The following is a 17,051-nucleotide window of genomic DNA, read 5'->3' as shown; positions in this document are numbered from 1 at the left end:
TTTTTATTAGAGTTAAAAACTTTCTTTTTTTATTTAGACAAAAAGGGGGAAATGTTGTAGAATAGTCCTTTACACTGTGTAAAGATGTGTCACTGTGATTGGATTAAGAGCTGAATGGCCATTAGCTAGGCAGGAAGAGTTTAGGTGGGACTTCTGGGGACAGAGAGCTATGGGAGGCAGAAATGAGGGCTCAGCATCTGGATACAGGGAGAGCAAGCTATGTAGGAGGAGAGGTAAAATTCATGTGTCACATGGCAACACAAAAATGAAAATATATGAGTTAATTTAAGTTATAAAAACTTGTGGGACAAGCCTAAGCTATAGGCCAAGCTTTCAGAATTAATAATAAGCCTCTGTGTAGTTTTTTTGTGAGCTGGTAGCCCAAAGAAAAATCCATCTACAAGTCCTTATAAGCTGGGTGATGGTGGCACATGCCTTAAATACCAGCACTTGGGAGGCAGAGGCAGGTGGATTTCTGTGAATTTGAGGCTAGCCTATTCTACAAAGTAAGTTCCAGAACTGCCAGCAGTCAGGACTGTTACACAGAGAAACTGTCTAAAAAGAAAAAAAAAGTCCATATAGCCTTTAAGTACAGCTCTACTAACTAAAGTATTCTTCTGTAACTTAAAAGAGCAGATGAAATCACCTAGTTTTCTCTGACCACATTATACCTAATACTCTTGTTTTTCAATGGTCTTTATCAAACACTTCAACAGATGATAGTATGTGCATAAGACAGACAATATTCCAACATGAGCACTCATATTTCTTAAGATTAAAAAGATAATATCCACAAATAATGTCCAATAGAGAAAGGAAGATATAGTGAAATGACGTCTTCTGAAAAACAAAGCACACACTTGTGTTGAAGATCCTGCAGACTGATTAGCTGATTCTAACTTCCTGAATGTAGAATATTGCACATTGAGGACCCAAATTATCTACATGTGTCTTTACTCTCCTTAGGAGCCATTAATTACCCACCTTTTTATTTCCAACAGCCTTTTGACTATTTTGATTACTTTGTTATAACCTGTTTACTACATGTATTTGGTAAATACATTGATTTAAGACTATATTTACTCCAAGGTAAGAAAAGCTATCACTATGTAACAGAGGGGATAAGAATGCCCTAAGTCCCAGCACTCAGGAGACAGAGGCAGGCAGATCTCTGTTCTGTGGGTTTGAGCCCAGCCTGGTCTACAAGTGAGTTCCAGGACAGCCAGGGCTGTTACACAAAGACACCCAGTCTGGGGAGTAGGGGGAATGCCCTAAGTTGCCGGGCAGTGGTGGCACATCTCTGTGAGTTTGAGGCCATCCTGGTCTACAGAGCTAGTTACAGGACAGCCAGGGCTGTTACCCTGTTACATAGGGTTTCAGTCTCAAAAAACCAAAAAGAATAACTAAGTCTCTGTTGGCATTACAAGGAATTTTCAACACTTTGAATCAATGTCCTTATGCCAATCCTAGTAGAGATGGAGTCTGGAAGGATCTAGCCCTTTGTGAAGTGAGTTTCAAAGGTGGAAACTAGTTCTTCATTAGCAGGTGTTAAAAAATTTTAAGTTATAAAATGGGGTGACAATTTAGGTTAGCAATTAATGCAGATACAGTAATCAACTAGTACTTCAAACTGGAAGCACCCCCAAATAGCCCACAAACACTCTTGCCTCCATGTCCCAGATATTTTTCCACTATTTGAATTGATCATGCTTTGGATCAATTCAGGAGAGACTTTGGAAATCGACAGGCAGCTCTTGTCCTTGTACTTGCAGCCTCTTAAGAAGTCAGGCATGGTGGACCACACTGTAATCTTAGGTTCTCCAGAGGCAGAAACAGAAGGATCATCTCAGCCGGGAGCTGGAGATTGGCGGGTACAACAAAGAAGTACCCATCGGAAGTAAGAGAAAGAAAGTAAGGAAGGAAAACAAAAGAGGAAGACAGCAGAGGAGAGGTAAGAGGAGAGGAAAGATGACTGAAACCACACAAAGTTCTCCCAAGAGACACATATAGTTCTGAAATGTTATGGAAACATTTATTTTATTTATTTATTTTTTTTGTAGCTCTGAACCCTAAGGAAGAAGCTACAGCTTTTCTGTGTTATTCAGCGCAAGGTGCAAGAGAACCCTCAGGGCCTCAAGACACCAGGGTCCTGGGCATACGATCCTGTTATGGGAGGCACAGATAGACTGGGACTGTGAAAGCTGAATGGGGCTAGGAGCCAAAAGCCACCCAGTTTTTGTTTGCTGGCTGCAGGCCAGTGTGTGGCTCCTTTGAGAGACAGTTTTTTTGGTTCAAGCTGGCTGGGAGGAATGCTTTCTTGGAGAGGACTCTGCACCAGCTCAGCTAGCAGCTTTTGCCCTGGAGCAGTTTTCACCTAGGAGAAAGCTAACTGAAAGTGCCTCTGTAATTTGTTTGAACTGAATTGTTGAATTCAGTGGAACTTTAAGATTGGTATCAGAACTGACTTTTTGAACTTTTCAGATTTAAGAAATGGGATGGACAGGAGTAATGCAATTGCAATGGGACAATTTTGATTCCACCTATGCACCTATCAACTGTGTTGACTCATGAATTGTTTGGTGCAGCAATGGAACTGTTTTGTATAGAAATGGAGAAATTTGTTTTTCTACCCAGGCTCAAGATGCAGCTTAAAAAGTTAATATTCCTCAGTCTCTTTAATTTAAAAAAAATATATATTTTCTTGAGTGGATTAATGTTAACTTATGTTGATGTACCCTATGTTTTGTATAGTTCTATTAAGAAACTGCTTTTGGATGTTTGCTAAAGTCTATGAAATGTAAATAGGTCTATTGAGAAACTGCTTTTGTATGTTTACTAAAGTTTGTAAAGTGTAAATTGTTTTACTGAGAATTTCCTTTTGGGTGTAACTTTGTGAGAATTGTAATTATGTATAGTAATATTTAGGTTAGAATTATGATGTTAACCTGTTAGTGTTAATGGTGATGCTAAGGAGTCTTGAGATGTCTTGTGGCTGCATCAGGAGTTCACTGATTGATTTGATGTGTTTGTATCAGGAGTTTATTGATTTAAAAAACGGCTTTGGCACAGCTAAGACTGCTGTGGTCATCTTAGACTCATTCAAAAAGGTCATTCTATCTTTATCATCCTCTACTCCTTACTGAGAGCTGTGGCAGCCATAGGGAGCAGGAACATTGCTGTGGTAATTCCAGCTATCTGCAAGCTTAGTGGAAAGCTGATTCAGAGCTGCATTGGAGTTAAGCTCTGTTCCCTCATTTGAGATTAATATTAAGAAGGGGGGCCTGTGGGAGCCCAAAGAGGCTTCCTAGTGACAACTTACTCAGGATCAGAGAATCTGAGATTGCTTTACCCAGCAGGGCTGCATAAGGAGATGATTTGGTCATAGGCATGTTTACCAGATGTTTGGAAGGGTCTATACTTGGCTGTATGCTGTGCTTTGATCTTTCAAGAGGAGGTCTTTTGCCCCTCCCCTTGGCATTGTTATAAAAGGCCCTTTTCAATAAACGAAGTGGCTAGTGGCTGTTGGGTATTGACCCAGGCCCTCCCAAAGCTATTCTGTGTTTCTGTCTTTCTTATCATTGGCTAGGTCTTTCTTTCTATCTGATATCTCCTCATTGCTCTCTCCTCCACCTAAGGACCCTTCAAAAGGTGGGAGCTGGTGGAAAAAAGTTCACATAACCATGTATACAATGGAACATGCCATTCAGGACAACCTGAATGTGTTTCTGGGCCACGGTCACTTATATGTGGTTCAAAGTAAACTATCTCTTACTTACTTTAGAAAAAGAGCTATTCTGTGTCATAAATACTATATGTATATACACATATTGCACACCCAAACATATCAAGACTAAGAAATGCCAGCCAAACACAGTAGCATACACCTATAGTTCCAGATAGACAGAAGGACAATCACAAGTTCAAAGCTAGCTTGAGCTATACAGCAAGTTTAATGCCAGCAACTTAGCTCAAGAAAAAAAATTAAAAATTTAAAAAGGCTTGGCATGTACCTTAATGGTAGAGCATTTGCCTGGTATATGCAAGGCCCTGGGTTCAATCACTGTTAGTACTAAAAATTGTACATCTGTATGTACAAATGGTTATCACTAATTAGGATTCTTTTTTCCTCTTGTTTATTCTTCTTGAAAGCTTGAAATGTTCTAGAATGAGGGTACATCAGAAAAATTATGTTTTATATACCTGATTATCCATTAGCATCCGTAATAAAGAAAAATACAAGGGAACATTTAAATTTTTTTTTTTTTTTTTTTTTTTTTTTTGCTATATGATTAAACAGCAATCACCACCTTTCAAGCCCAGTTTCAATTACAACGTTATAAACACGTAAAGAAGCATAAATAATGCTGCCGTACTCCTGGTCTCACTTCAGCACTGCTGGGGCATACCAGTTCTGGAGTACAGTCACTCAGTGCAAAAAGACTTGAAGGCATACAAGACACACCTGTAAGAGACGTTTTACTTTGTACTGACACTCTCACCTGCTGAACTAGAAGCTCAGAGGCATCCTAAACAAGAGTGCCAATAAAACATCCCTAACCATCCATAAGGAAAGACATATAACATAGCATAAAATTTGACCTAATTGCACAGATTAGTAAACATCAACAAACCCTAGATTATTAATTCTCATCAAGAAAATATTCATTTTAACTGAGCAAGCATGTTGGGTAATATCTGTAATCTAATACTTGGTAAACTTAGGTGCATGGTCTGCTGGGAGTTCAAAGCCAACTTGTACTACACAGTGAGTTCCTGGCAGCCTGAGCTACAAAGTAAGGTATTTCTTAAAAAGGAAATTGAAATACTTTGTTTTAAATCAGATTGATTTAAAAAGCATTGCTATTGTCTTAGTGAATGTACAAATGCCCACTAAGACTCGATAAAAGGGCTACCTTACTTTAAAAAAAAAAAAAAATCAGTAGTTCACGACCCAGAAAAAATTCAAGTACTAAATCAGATTTTCCCCAAATGATTGTTAGTATACTTGTCAACACAAATAGAAAAATATACAGTAACCTCATTTAATTTATAATGTTCTGACAACTACCATCAAGGATAGTTGAATATTATGGATTATATTTTTTGCTATTTATTAAGATTTATTCATTTTTTATTTTATGTGTGTTTTAGCTGAATGTATGTATGTACATCTCTTGCATGCCTGATGCCTAAGGAGGTCAGAAGGGGGGCATAGTATCCACTGGAACTGGAGTTACAGATAATTGTGAGACACTATGTGATTGCTGGTCATCAAACCCAGATCTTCTGAAAGGCCAACAAGTGCTCGTACTGTCTGAATCACCTTTCAAGCTCCTGGACTACACTACATATTTAATACATTTTTCCTAAATTAAAAGATTAACTTTAATTAATTAATTAATTAATGTTTTAAGGCTAGAAATGTAACTTAGTTGCTAGAGTGCTTGCCTAGGATCTGTGAGGTCTTGGGTCTGAACACCAGAACAACATAAACAGGCATGGTGGTAAATACCTGTAATACCAGCACTGGGAGGAGAAGCATCCTCAACTACACAGGGAATTTAATGCTAGCCTGGTATACATAAGACCCAGTCTCAAATAAGGAAACAAAGTAAGTAAATAAAACCTTAAATATTTTCACAGCTGTTTTTAACTTTCACAAGCCAAGAAAACCACAAAGGAGTTGAGGGGTAATACTAATCAAAGGATATAAAATTTCAGTTAGAAGGAATAAGTTCAAGAGATCTAGGGAAGACCATGGTAACTACAGTTAATAACAATTTTACGAATTCTTGAAAAGTGCTAAAAGAGTTTCTCAATATAAAAAAAAGGTAAGATGAGACGTAATACATATGTAAAGTAACTCAATTTAGTACTGATAATGTACATGCATTTGAAAGCAACATGTCGTGCATCATAAATATATGCAGTTTTCATAAACATTGGGCATAGTGGCTGTAATTACAGCACTTTTGAGTCTGAGGCAGAGGCAGGATTGCTGTGGGATGGTCTGTATGTCAAATCTGTTGCTCTGATTGGTCAATAAATAAAACACTGATTGGCCAGTGGCCAGGTAGGAAGTATAGGTGGGACTAACAGAGAGGAGAAAAGAAGGAACAGGAAGGTGAAAGGGAGACACTGCCAGCCGCCACCATGACAAACAACATGTGAAGACACCGGTAAGCCACAAGCCACGTGGCAAGGTATAGATTTATGGAAATGGATTAATTTAAGCTATAAGAAGCTATAAGTTAGTAAGAAGCCTGCCACGGCCATACAGTTTGTAAGCAATATAAGTCTCTGTGTTTACTTGGTTGGGTCTGAGCGGCTGTGGAACTGGCGGGTGACAGAGATTTGTCCTGACTGTGGGCAAGGCAGGAAAACTTCAGCTACACAGGATGATCATGAGTTTGAGGCCAGTCTGGGCTAAATAGTCTATTTTTAAAAAAGAAAAAAAATACATTAATAAACTAGGGCTAGGGAAACAAAAAAATACCAATGCATAGTATGACTTTTTTTAAAGCTTTGTCAGGTAGTATTTCCTAGTTTAAGGCCTTGCCATATCCATTTTTGTATCATTAGGACCTAGCATACTTAGAGCACAGAACATCTCTCATAAGGTTAGTGTGACGATTTGAATGATAATGGCTGGTATATTGGAATGCTTTAGTCCCTAGTTGGTGAAACTGGGAAGAAGTAGGAGGTATGGCCGTGGTGGAGGAAGTGTGTCACTGAGGGTGGGCTTTGAGGTTTCAAAAGTCTATGCCATTCTGAGTTAGCCCCCACTCTCCCTCCCTCCTCCCCAATTACTCTCTCTCTCCCTCCCTCTTTCCCTGCTTCCAGTTTGTGGATCAGGATGTAAGCTTCCAGCTACTGCCCAGTACCATGCCTGTCTGCCTGCTGACATGCTCTCTACCGTGATGGTCATGGACTCACCCTCTCTAACTATAAGCTCCCATTAAAATCTTTCTTCTGTAAGCCGCCTTGCTCATGGTGTTTTGTCCCAGCAACTGAAAAGTAACTAAGACAGTTTGGTAAGTTTGGCTAGTTTTATGTCAACTTGACACAAACTAGAGTTAACCGAAAGAAGGAAACCTCAATTGAGAAAATGCTTCCATAAGATCCAGCTGTTGGGCATTTTCTTAATTAGTGATTGATGGGAGACAACCCAGCCTATTGTGGGTGGTGCCATTCCTGGGTTGGTGGTCCTGGGTTCTATAAGTAAGCAGACTGAGCAAGCCATGATAAACAGACTAGTAAGCAGCACTCTTCTATGGCATTAGCTCCTGCCTCCAGGTACCTGCCCTTACTGCTTTGATGATGAACTGTAAGTGAAATAAACCCTTTTCTTCCCCAAGCTGCTTTTGGTCATGGTGTTTTATCACAGCAATAGTTACTAGTTAGGAACAAGCCTAAGCTATAGGCTGAGCTTTCATAATTAATAAGTCTCTGTGTCATTATTTGATAGCTGGGTGGCTGATGAGAAACTACTACTACAGAAATCTCAGCAGAGTTCTCTCCAAAGAAGGTGGCCCAGAAATACTACTTTTAACTATTCTCCACCGCTGCCCTCCTGGACTTCTGTCTCACAGAACATGCCATGACTGCTATTGTTCACATCCAATTCCACACTCATATATTCTTTTTTTTTTTTTTTTGGTTTTCGAGACAGGGTTTCTCTGTGTAGCTTTGCGCCTTTCCTGGAACTCGCTTGGCAGCCCAGGCTGGCCTCAAACTCACAGAAATCCGCCTGGCTCTGCCTCCTGAGTGCTGGGATTAAAGGCGTGCGCCACCACTGCCCAGCTTTTTTTTTTTGGGGGGGGGAACACTCATATATTCTTATACCCACTCCCCTTACCAAAAAGTCTTCCCTGGTCCTTCTTCAAATCATATGCTGCCTGAGGCTATTACCAGCCTACCTACTAGTTCATCAGTTACACTTACCTGGAAGGAATATAATTGTGAAGACAGGACGATTTTTTACATTGCATCATAACAGTATGACAAAGTTCCTCTGGGACAGAATTATCATGGAAATTGAGAGATGCTTTGATAGACTATTAACCAAATGCAAAAGGCCACACACAGTACATCATAAAATTCTAGGCACACAAACCAATCTACAGGCTATATTTATAGATGTATTTCATAAAGTATGTTATTCATATCTACAAATAAAGTATTCATATTTGATCTAAGTCCTGTCTTTAAAATTAAAATAAGCATAATATTAATCTGAAACTCAAATACAACTGAAGCCTGAACGTACAGGCTGATGGATACATACACGGTAAATTTAAAATTATTGTAGTTAAACAACCAAGGTATTTACTGATTATTTTAAGAAACCTCAGGACACTATGTTCTAAGTTACTGGAACATTTAGAACACATATGGCAATGGAATCTAACTGGCACAGCCTGTACTAACTAGGTATAGCCAGGTGTGAATGTTAAACTCATCAGCACCTGCATTTCATCCTCAGGGTGCTAGGCAGTACTCAGATTAAAATAACTAAAATCAGCCGGGCGGTGGTGGCGCACGCCTTTAATCCCAGCACTCGGGAGGCAGAGCCAGGCGGATCGCTGTGAGTTCGAGGCCAGCCTGGGCTACCAAGTGAGCTCCAGGAAAGGCGCAAAACTACGCAGAGAAACCCTGTCTCGAAAAACCAAAAAAAAAAAAAAAAATAACTAAAATCTACACCAATCTGATACAAGTCTCATGAAACTTATTGAAAGTACCAAGAAAGGCAATTATTTGTTCTTTCTTTACATGAGACTACCACACATTTTTTAATTTATTTTTTTCTTAGGTTATAAGTATGTTGTCTAGAGTTACATTCACTTAAACTTCCAGAAGAACACTAGGAAGAAAGTTGTCTCCCTCTGAAGTTGTACACAATAGTACAGAAGAACATATCTAAAGAAACAGACTGTTTCAATTCCCAAATATTTGAGTACTTAAAGAACAGTTTTCACCAAGTTAAGCAACACTGTACATAACAGGTTGATGTTTCTATATACTTGCAGCCATAACATCAGTATTTACTGGCAGTGGGAAAAACAGGAAAGAATCACACTTTACCAAGTTGTGAGATTTCAAATAAAAATACAAGTACAGCACTGTCCCTATTCCCATGCCCAGCTTAAATTTTCGTTCTGCTAAATAAAATGCTGTAGCTGAATGTGGTAGAATATTATTTTAAGACGTGTTACATTTGTTTATGCTGTCAACATTTGTTTAATGATGCAAAGATGTGTTGCATTCTTTTATGTTGCATTTGTTTAATTCTGTGAAGCTGTGTGACTGTGCCTGTCTAACACACCTGATGGTCTAATAAAGAGCTGAACAGCCAATAGTGAGGCAGGAGAAAGGATAGGTGGGGCTGGCAGGCATAATAAATAGAAGGAGAAATCTGGGAGGAAAAGAAGAAAGAGAAGAGAACAAGGAGAGGAGGATGCCAGTGGCCAGCCACCCAGTCACCACAGTCAGCCACAAAATAAGCATGAAAGTAAAATTACAGAAGTAAGACAAAGGTGAAAGCCCAGAGGCAAAAGGTAGAGAGGGATAATTTAAAGTTAAGAAAAGCTGGCTAGCCGGGAGGTGGTGGCGCACGCCTTTAATCCCAGCACTTGGGAGGCAGAGGCAGGTGGATCTTTGTCAGTTCGAGGCCAGCCTGTGCTACCAAGTGAGTTCCAAGAAAGGCGCAAAGCTACACAGAGAAACCCTGACTCTAAAAAAACCAAAAAGAAAAAAAAAAAAAAAAAGAAAGAAAGAAAAGCTGGCTAGCAACAAGCCAGGCTATGGCCGGGCATTTATAATTAAGAGTAAGCCTCCATGTGTGAATTATTTGGGAGCTGGGTGGTGGGCCCCCCAAAAGAGCCAAAGAGCAAAGAGCCAAAAGAGCAAAGAGTTTAAAAAAAAAAAAAAAAAGGCAACAACAGGTGAATTTATCTAACAATGAGAATAGGACGTTGATAGCATACTAGCTCATGTTTCCACTCCACTAAGAATCATAGTCATCAATGACACTTGTACAATCCTTGATATGTACATCTTGTTCAAGACAAAGTATCACCCCAATATCCAGAAACCCCAGGAACCAGATAAGCTTTTAGCACATACCTAATATCCCACCACTTCGTGGCTGAGACAGGATGACCAACCTTGGCCAAAAAGCAAGACCTTGTCTCCAAACAACCAAATAAAAACAAAACAAAACAAAAATATGCAGGGGGCTGTCTGTGTAGTTTAGTGGTAGACCACTTTACTATTATACTTATTTACTATTAAGTCTGACTCCAACACTGCAAAGAGAAACCAACTAAAAAAAAAACTGGCCAATTACTTTTTTATTCTTTAAGAATTTAGTTCATTATGGCAGCAACTGCATTGTATTTCCTTTGTGAAAATATTTGCATTTTGCAAACATGTTTTAAAAGCTAGTTTACGTCAGTTGCTCAATAATCAAGTATTTCTGAAAGTCGGCACCACCCTGCTCCTGAAGATTTCAGTCATATTTGTGCTGCTGTTTGGTCATTTAACCACTACGGTTTTTACAAGCTTTCTGACAGCATTTAATTCAGTGTAGCAGAGATATGACACCACTACAGCATTCCAAAGTATACCATTTCTTGTTTTTTCTCACCTTGGTCATTCTAACTTCCTGTTTTTTATACACTCCTTTACTGCTGGCTAAACATTGTACCGTACCAGTTACTTTCATTTTCCAAAACACTACTGTCCTACCTATTCACCATGTATCTGAAGAATTTTAAATTCTCAGAGTACCCCACTATTACGGTTCTTACTCCTATTTGTCATCATAGCGTGCTACCTATTATGTTCCTCTTGATTTTGGGAACCCCTACTTTTTAATTTTTATTTTGGTTATTTGTACCATATATTCCATGGCTCATTTCTCAAGTGTCTCCTAGCTGGAAAAAGGGAACATTCTCCAAGCTGTTTCTCCACTAAAACCCTTTTCTCCCGTCTAAAACTCACCACTGTTTATTTCCACATAGATGTTTACATCAAGCCTAATGTGTCCATCCATTTATCTTAAAATATGCACTATTTCCGTCTATCTGAAACCGTGACACTAACTCCTTGCTAAGAAAGACAGTGAGGAGAAAAAGATAAAGCCAGCTCCAACAGGTTCAAATACTCAATAAGAAGGTAGAAAGCTACTTTAGGAAAAACCTGTAACATCATTACTGTTCACTCTTTCAAAACGTCACTACGTTCCAGAAAAGGCACAAAGCTACACAGAGAAATCCTGTCTCGAAAAGTGAAAAACAAAAACAAAGGAAAAAGAAAAAAACAAAACGTCCACTATATATGTTCACACTGGATCTAGAATGATCATATAAAAGTACTTAGTCTTACATCTGGTATTTTTAAAAATGAAACAAATATTTCAAATCATTCTAATATAAGCTTTCCAGGAACACTTCCACCGTGTCAGGCACAACTAAGAAATGAGTCTTCTTGAGTTTAGGATTAACTTCTCCCCACACTGGTTGTCACCACTTTTTAAATCAGAAAAGAGAATCTGGACGTTTCCAGGCCTGCAGCGCCGCGCTGGCAAAAGGTTTGCAGAATCGCTCAGCTCGGGACAGCAGATACCATCGCTCACCGCCCATGAAGATACGCTTCAGGGCAGGAGTCACTGCCGGTGCGGGGAGGAAAAGGCCCCGCGACTGGCAATGGCCAATATCGCCAAGTTAGGAAGTATTCACTACCTGCACACTTCTGCTAGCGACGGGTGTGGGGGGGGGGGGCCTGGAAGAGGACGGAGGGCGGACACTCTCGGAACAGATGACCAGGACACCTCGCCCTGGATGAGGGTGGGGACAGCAGCGAAGACACCTGACTTGGGCGGGGGAGATGGGTGCGCTGCTGACAGCGAGTGGGATCCAGACGCAGGCCTTCGCTCAGGGCCGGGCTAGGCGCCCGCGGTCAGGACCCCCCCAGGAAAGCAGGTGGGCGGAGAACGCTGACAGGGGCGCGGACAGCAGGGGGACAGGCAGGCAGCGGTGTGACACCACACACTAACACACACCCCTGACCTGACCTGGTCCGGGTCCAGGCTGTGCGGACCCCGGATCGGGCCGAGGTTTGGGGCAAGCGGTGCGGACACCTCACTTGGGCTGAAGCCTGAGTCCCCCACCCTCTGTCCCTGAGGAGGAGGGAGGAGGAGGAGGAGGAGGGGAAGCAGGGTGCGGACCAGACTCACCCAGGCGGGCAGGTCGCAGGCGTGCACCCCCAGGCGCACGGCTCGCTCCTCGTCCTCCAGCAGCGCCAGCGCGCGGAACACGCGGCTGGCCTTGAGGACGCGGCTCCGGCGGCACCAGGCGAGGAGCCCCAGCGCCAGCAGCACCCAGCTGAAGCTCATGCCCAGGTAGCCGAGGGCGTACACCGGCAGCAGCAGCGCGAAGCTGCGCGCCAGCTGCCCCAGCAGCCCCGGCAGGTCCACACTCAGCGCGCTGCCCGGGGCCTCGGGCTCAGGGCGGCCCCCGGCCGGGCCGGCGCCGGCCTCCGGGCCCTCGTCCCCCGCGCCGCTCATGGCCAGCCGCGCAGCAGCTCGCTCCTTCCCGCTGCGGCGGACGCGGACTCCCACGGACAGCAGGGCGCTCCACCCCGCGCGCCGCGCAGCGCCCCTCTGAGGGGGACAGCGGGCGCCACCGCTCCCCTCCTCGAACGGGCGGGCCGCGGCGTCATCGCGGCGCGCGAGGCCCGCCTCCACTGGCGTCGCCTACGGGGGCGGGGCCTTGCCCGGGCCGAGCTCGCCTTTGGCGACGTCATCACGGTGCGCCGGGCGCTTCGCCGTTGCCAGGATCGATTGTCCGGAGACCCGTTTGTGCAGCGGGAGTCCGGGGCGGGGCGCCATAGGCCACGCCCCGATCCCGCCCACTCGCCAGGGCCCTCGGCCAAGAACCGCGGGCGGCGGATGGGCGGTGCGTGGTGTCATCGCGTGGCAGGCCCCGCCCTCGCTTCCGTGTCGTTGCGGAGACAGCTGGCGCTGCAGCTGCTCGTCCCGAGTGGGCCGCTGGCGACGCCATCACGCCAGACCGGCCCCGCCCCCTAACCGGTGGCGTGGTTCCCCCCGGCGGGTGGGCTGCGCGCGCGCGCGCGAGCGAGGTCTGCACCGGTCTCCGATCTCCGGGCTTGGCCTTTGGAAGGGCTTTCGCGGGTGCGTGAAGCATGCAATGTTCCCAGCGAGGTGGGAAGCTAACAAGTGGAGTCGGGTCCTTAGCGGAGTACTGGGTGGTGATTCCTCAGGCTCCAGGTGGGGGCAGGCTCTAGCCAGCCAACCCCGTGCCACTCCTGGCTCCTTGGCAGAGAACTTGAACTTACAGGTGCCTAGGGTAGGAGAACGGTTCCTGGGCCTCCATGTGTGGAATGAGAACTTGGTGCCTGCTGCAATAAAATTCGCCTTGTGGCCTGGCCTTACAGTGTGGTGGCGCCTCTGTGTCTAGTGCTCCTCAGGTCTGATTTCCCAGGCCCTGGCCCCAGTGAGCTTAGGAAAACACAGTTGTCCTGAAGATTTAAAAACAACAAATAAACCAACCAAACCAAAAATAGCCCAAAAAACGAACCAGAGTCAAAGTTGTATTTTTCTCACCTCCCCGCCCCCGCCCCCCCAATCACCCTTTAAGGGCAAACTCTTAGGGATCATCTGTGAAGCTTTCAGAAAAAAAACCACCTACGTTAAAGTCTGCTGAAGAGGAGCTGGAGAGATGGCCAAGCAGGTAAGAGTGTGCAGTGCTCTTACAGAAGACCTGAGTTTGATTGGCAGCATCCACACCTGATCTCCAGCTCCATGGGATCTAACACCTCTGGCCTCAGCAAGCACTTAATACTCAATGCGCACAGACACACAGGCATAATTTTTAAGAAAAATTTCCAGAAGGATGAATTACAACTATGATTGTGGAATGTTGCAGATCCAAAGCCAAGTTATCTTGGGCTATATTTCTTACCTCAGTAGCCGATCGTTGCCCATCTCTTGAGTCTGATCTAACATCCTTGTGATTCAGGTAAAAACCTTTCTGGGATGTATTAACAAACCACAAGCCTCCACCAACATAAAACTACCAATGTCATCAGATAGTATCTGAAGCCTACCGAAAATTTAAAAAAAAAAAACACTTTTCTGTAACCTAATGTTTTTGATTCACCAATGCATTTGAAAAATGCCTCAATTTATGTGATAGGTACTGAATGAATAAACAAATGCAAAGTCATCTGTGAAAAACTTTGCCCTGCATATGTGTGAATATGTATTATAGCATTTCAGAGGCATGCCGTGTTCTAGAGGTGACAAAGGTCTGCTGGGCAAAGGGCAATAAACCAAGCAAGGTGTCTTAGTCAGAGTTCTATTTCTGTGAAGAGACACCTTGACCACCACAAGAACTTTTACAAAGGAAAGCATTTAATTTGAGCTGGCTTACAGTTTCAGAGGTTTAGTACATTATCATCATGGTGGGGGCCATGGCAGCACACAGGCAGATAAGGTGCTGGAGAAGTAGCTGAGAGTTCTACATCTGGATCTGCAGGCAGCAGGAAGAGAGAGACTCTGGACTTGTAATGGGCTTTTTGAAACCTCAAAGCCCACCCCTAGTGACACACTTCCTCCAGCAAAGCCAACCTCATCCTTTCAAATAGTGCCACTCCCTGGTGACCAAGCATTCAAATCTAGGAGACTATGGTGACCATTCTTATTCAAGCCACCACACTAGGTGAGATATTTTCTTTTTCTCTTTTCACTTTATTTTGTTTGCCACATAGCAGATGGCAACCCATTTCCCCTGCATAACAAAGTATTGCTCTTGATGCTGCTAAGTTTTAGTAACATCAAAATAAGTGATACCCCGGGATGGAGAGATGGTTCAGTGGTTAAGAGTGTTTGCTGCTCTTCCAGAGGACCAGAGTTTGGTTCCCGCCATCCATATTAGACAGCATGCAACAGCCTGTAACTCCAGCTCCAAGGAATCCTAAAGGAATACCTCTCCTCCAAAACCAGTACCCTCACACAGGTGTAAAGCTCTAGGAAGTTTAATGCAGCTACCCCTACACACCCTGGAGTCCAGAGGTTACAAAAACAGTCAGTTTGACTTATCTTCCCCTCACAGTTTTGAAAAGCTGTTTATCCAGAAAAACAGCTTCCGGGTCTGGAGAAGCCATGCCCTTACCCCCTCCCTACCCTCAATTACAGCCTGCCCTCCCAGACTCTGAACTGGGCATTCTCTTGCACCCTGGTTGCAGTGCCACTCAGTCTTTAGTACACCTCTCAGAGCAATAAGTCTGCTCTTGCCACTGAGGTCGATATAAGTGTTCATTTGTTTGTTTGTTTGTTTTTCGAGACAGGGTTCCTCTGTGTAGCTTTGGAGCCTTTCCTGGAACTCACTCTGTAGACCAGGCTGGCCTCGAACTCACAGAGATTCACCTGACTCTGCTTCCCGAGTGCTGGGATTAAAGGCGTGCGCCACCGCCAGGCTCAGTCTTCATTCTTTCATTATGCTCTGTTTGTTTAATTCTTTTTTCTTCTTTGAAGTTATTTTATTTTTGAAATTATAATTACATCATTCCTTCCCTTTCCTCCCTTCAACCGCTTCTGTGTACCCCCTCTGTGCCTTCTCTCAAATTCATCGCCTCTTATTTCATTGTTATTACACACACTATATATAATATATATGTATACAATATATATTGTATTTATCCATATAATGTATGTATATTGTATGTATATGATTTCAGGGTTAACCTCTTGGTATTGGATAACCAATTGGGGCCAACATGTCTTCTGACATCTGTGGGTACCCCACACACACAGAGAGCATACACTCACTCAGACATATATGTACACATTTTTTTTAAAGGTAATTCCCTTGGTAATACAAGAAGGAGCAGGAAGGAACCTATATAGATTTTATGGTCTTTTTTATGTATAGATCTAAAGGTACATGTTTACATCCTGTATAAAGACTTCTACGAACATACCAGAAACATAAAACCATGCACAGTCTGCTCTCTAGATGAAAAATTTCCCTCAGATCTGCTTCCTTCTGCTTTTCTTTCTCCCCACAAACCAACTCATAGAAGCTAGAATTTCCATTTTCTAAGGCAAATCATAAGAATTAGAATATATTTTCCTCAAAGCAAGGCACCATGCCTAGAAAGTTTCATGGACCTGCGTGTCTGAAGAGATATTACAAAGGTGTCCTACTCCACACGTGAATGGAAGAAATATTACATAGGAGTGCTAAAAAGAATCTGAACAGGCCTTGCTGCATGCCCACCTTAGTCTGTTCCTATTGGATAGCAACCTTTTTGTCCAATCATAGTGGTACATGGCTGTCCATGCTTCATTGAGCCCAAGTTAAAAAAAAAGGATAGTTCACTATCTTTGGGTCTTCATTTTGAAGGCTCTATGATGTGTAAAACTATGATCATGTATATGCAATTATCTTTTCTACTGTTAGCCTGCTTAGGGTATAAGGTTGCTAGCCATGACTCTTACTGATGGGGAAGAAACAGATCATTCCCTTTTTTATCTGTACAACCCCAAACCACAAAGACTCTTATTCCTCTGATTCTGTGATTCTCTCTCTGTCTGTCTCTGTCTTTTTTAATACAACCAAGCCTTCTTAAATATTGTACCTGCTTTCTTAAATTGGTTTATGTGTTTTGCAGCCAAAAAATTAGAAAAGTCCAGGTCCTTTCTTACTGTGATTGTTATTAACACATGTTGATCTATTGGAATCTTAGCTACTTCTCTATTGCTGTAAAGAGACGCCAAGACTAAGGCAACTTATATATTAGCTTCAGAGAGTGAGTCCACAATCATCACAGCAGTGAGCATGGCAGTAGGCTGGCGGGCAGGCATGGCACCAGAGGAGTAGCTGAGAACTCCAAACCTTCTTCACATTTACGGGCATAAGGCAGAGAGAGAGAGAGAGAGAGAGAGAGAGAGAGAGAGAGAGAGAGGGAGGGAGGGAGGGGGAGGGAGGGGGAGGGAGGGAGGGGGAGGGAGGGAGGGAGGGAGG

The 17,051-nt window shown here is 43.1% G+C and overlaps 1 protein-coding gene across 2 annotated transcripts in view; it reads right to left on the bottom strand.

The window, feature by feature from the left end:
- The window catches only part of Esyt2 (extended synaptotagmin 2), a 93,401-nt gene extending 80,677 nt beyond the window's left edge, over nt 1-12,724 (bottom strand). Inside the window, exon 1 of one of the 2 annotated variants that reach the window (XM_076551564.1) lies at nt 12,239-12,724. In XM_076551564.1, coding sequence (XP_076407679.1) covers nt 12,239-12,568 — 330 coding nt within the window. In that variant the 5' untranslated portion in view covers nt 12,569-12,724. The remainder of the gene's footprint in view (nt 1-12,238) is intronic. The other variant, XM_076551563.1, reaches the window with a different exon arrangement.
- Between the last annotated feature and the right edge of the window lie 4,327 nt (nt 12,725-17,051).

Source organism: Peromyscus maniculatus, chromosome 14 (genome assembly GCF_049852395.1).
Source record: "Peromyscus maniculatus bairdii isolate BWxNUB_F1_BW_parent chromosome 14, HU_Pman_BW_mat_3.1, whole genome shotgun sequence".
NCBI classification, from domain to species: Eukaryota; Metazoa; Chordata; class Mammalia; order Rodentia; family Cricetidae; genus Peromyscus; species Peromyscus maniculatus.
The sequence above is the reverse complement of the archived record's forward strand: the minus strand, read 5'-3'. Positions and strand labels throughout refer to the sequence as shown.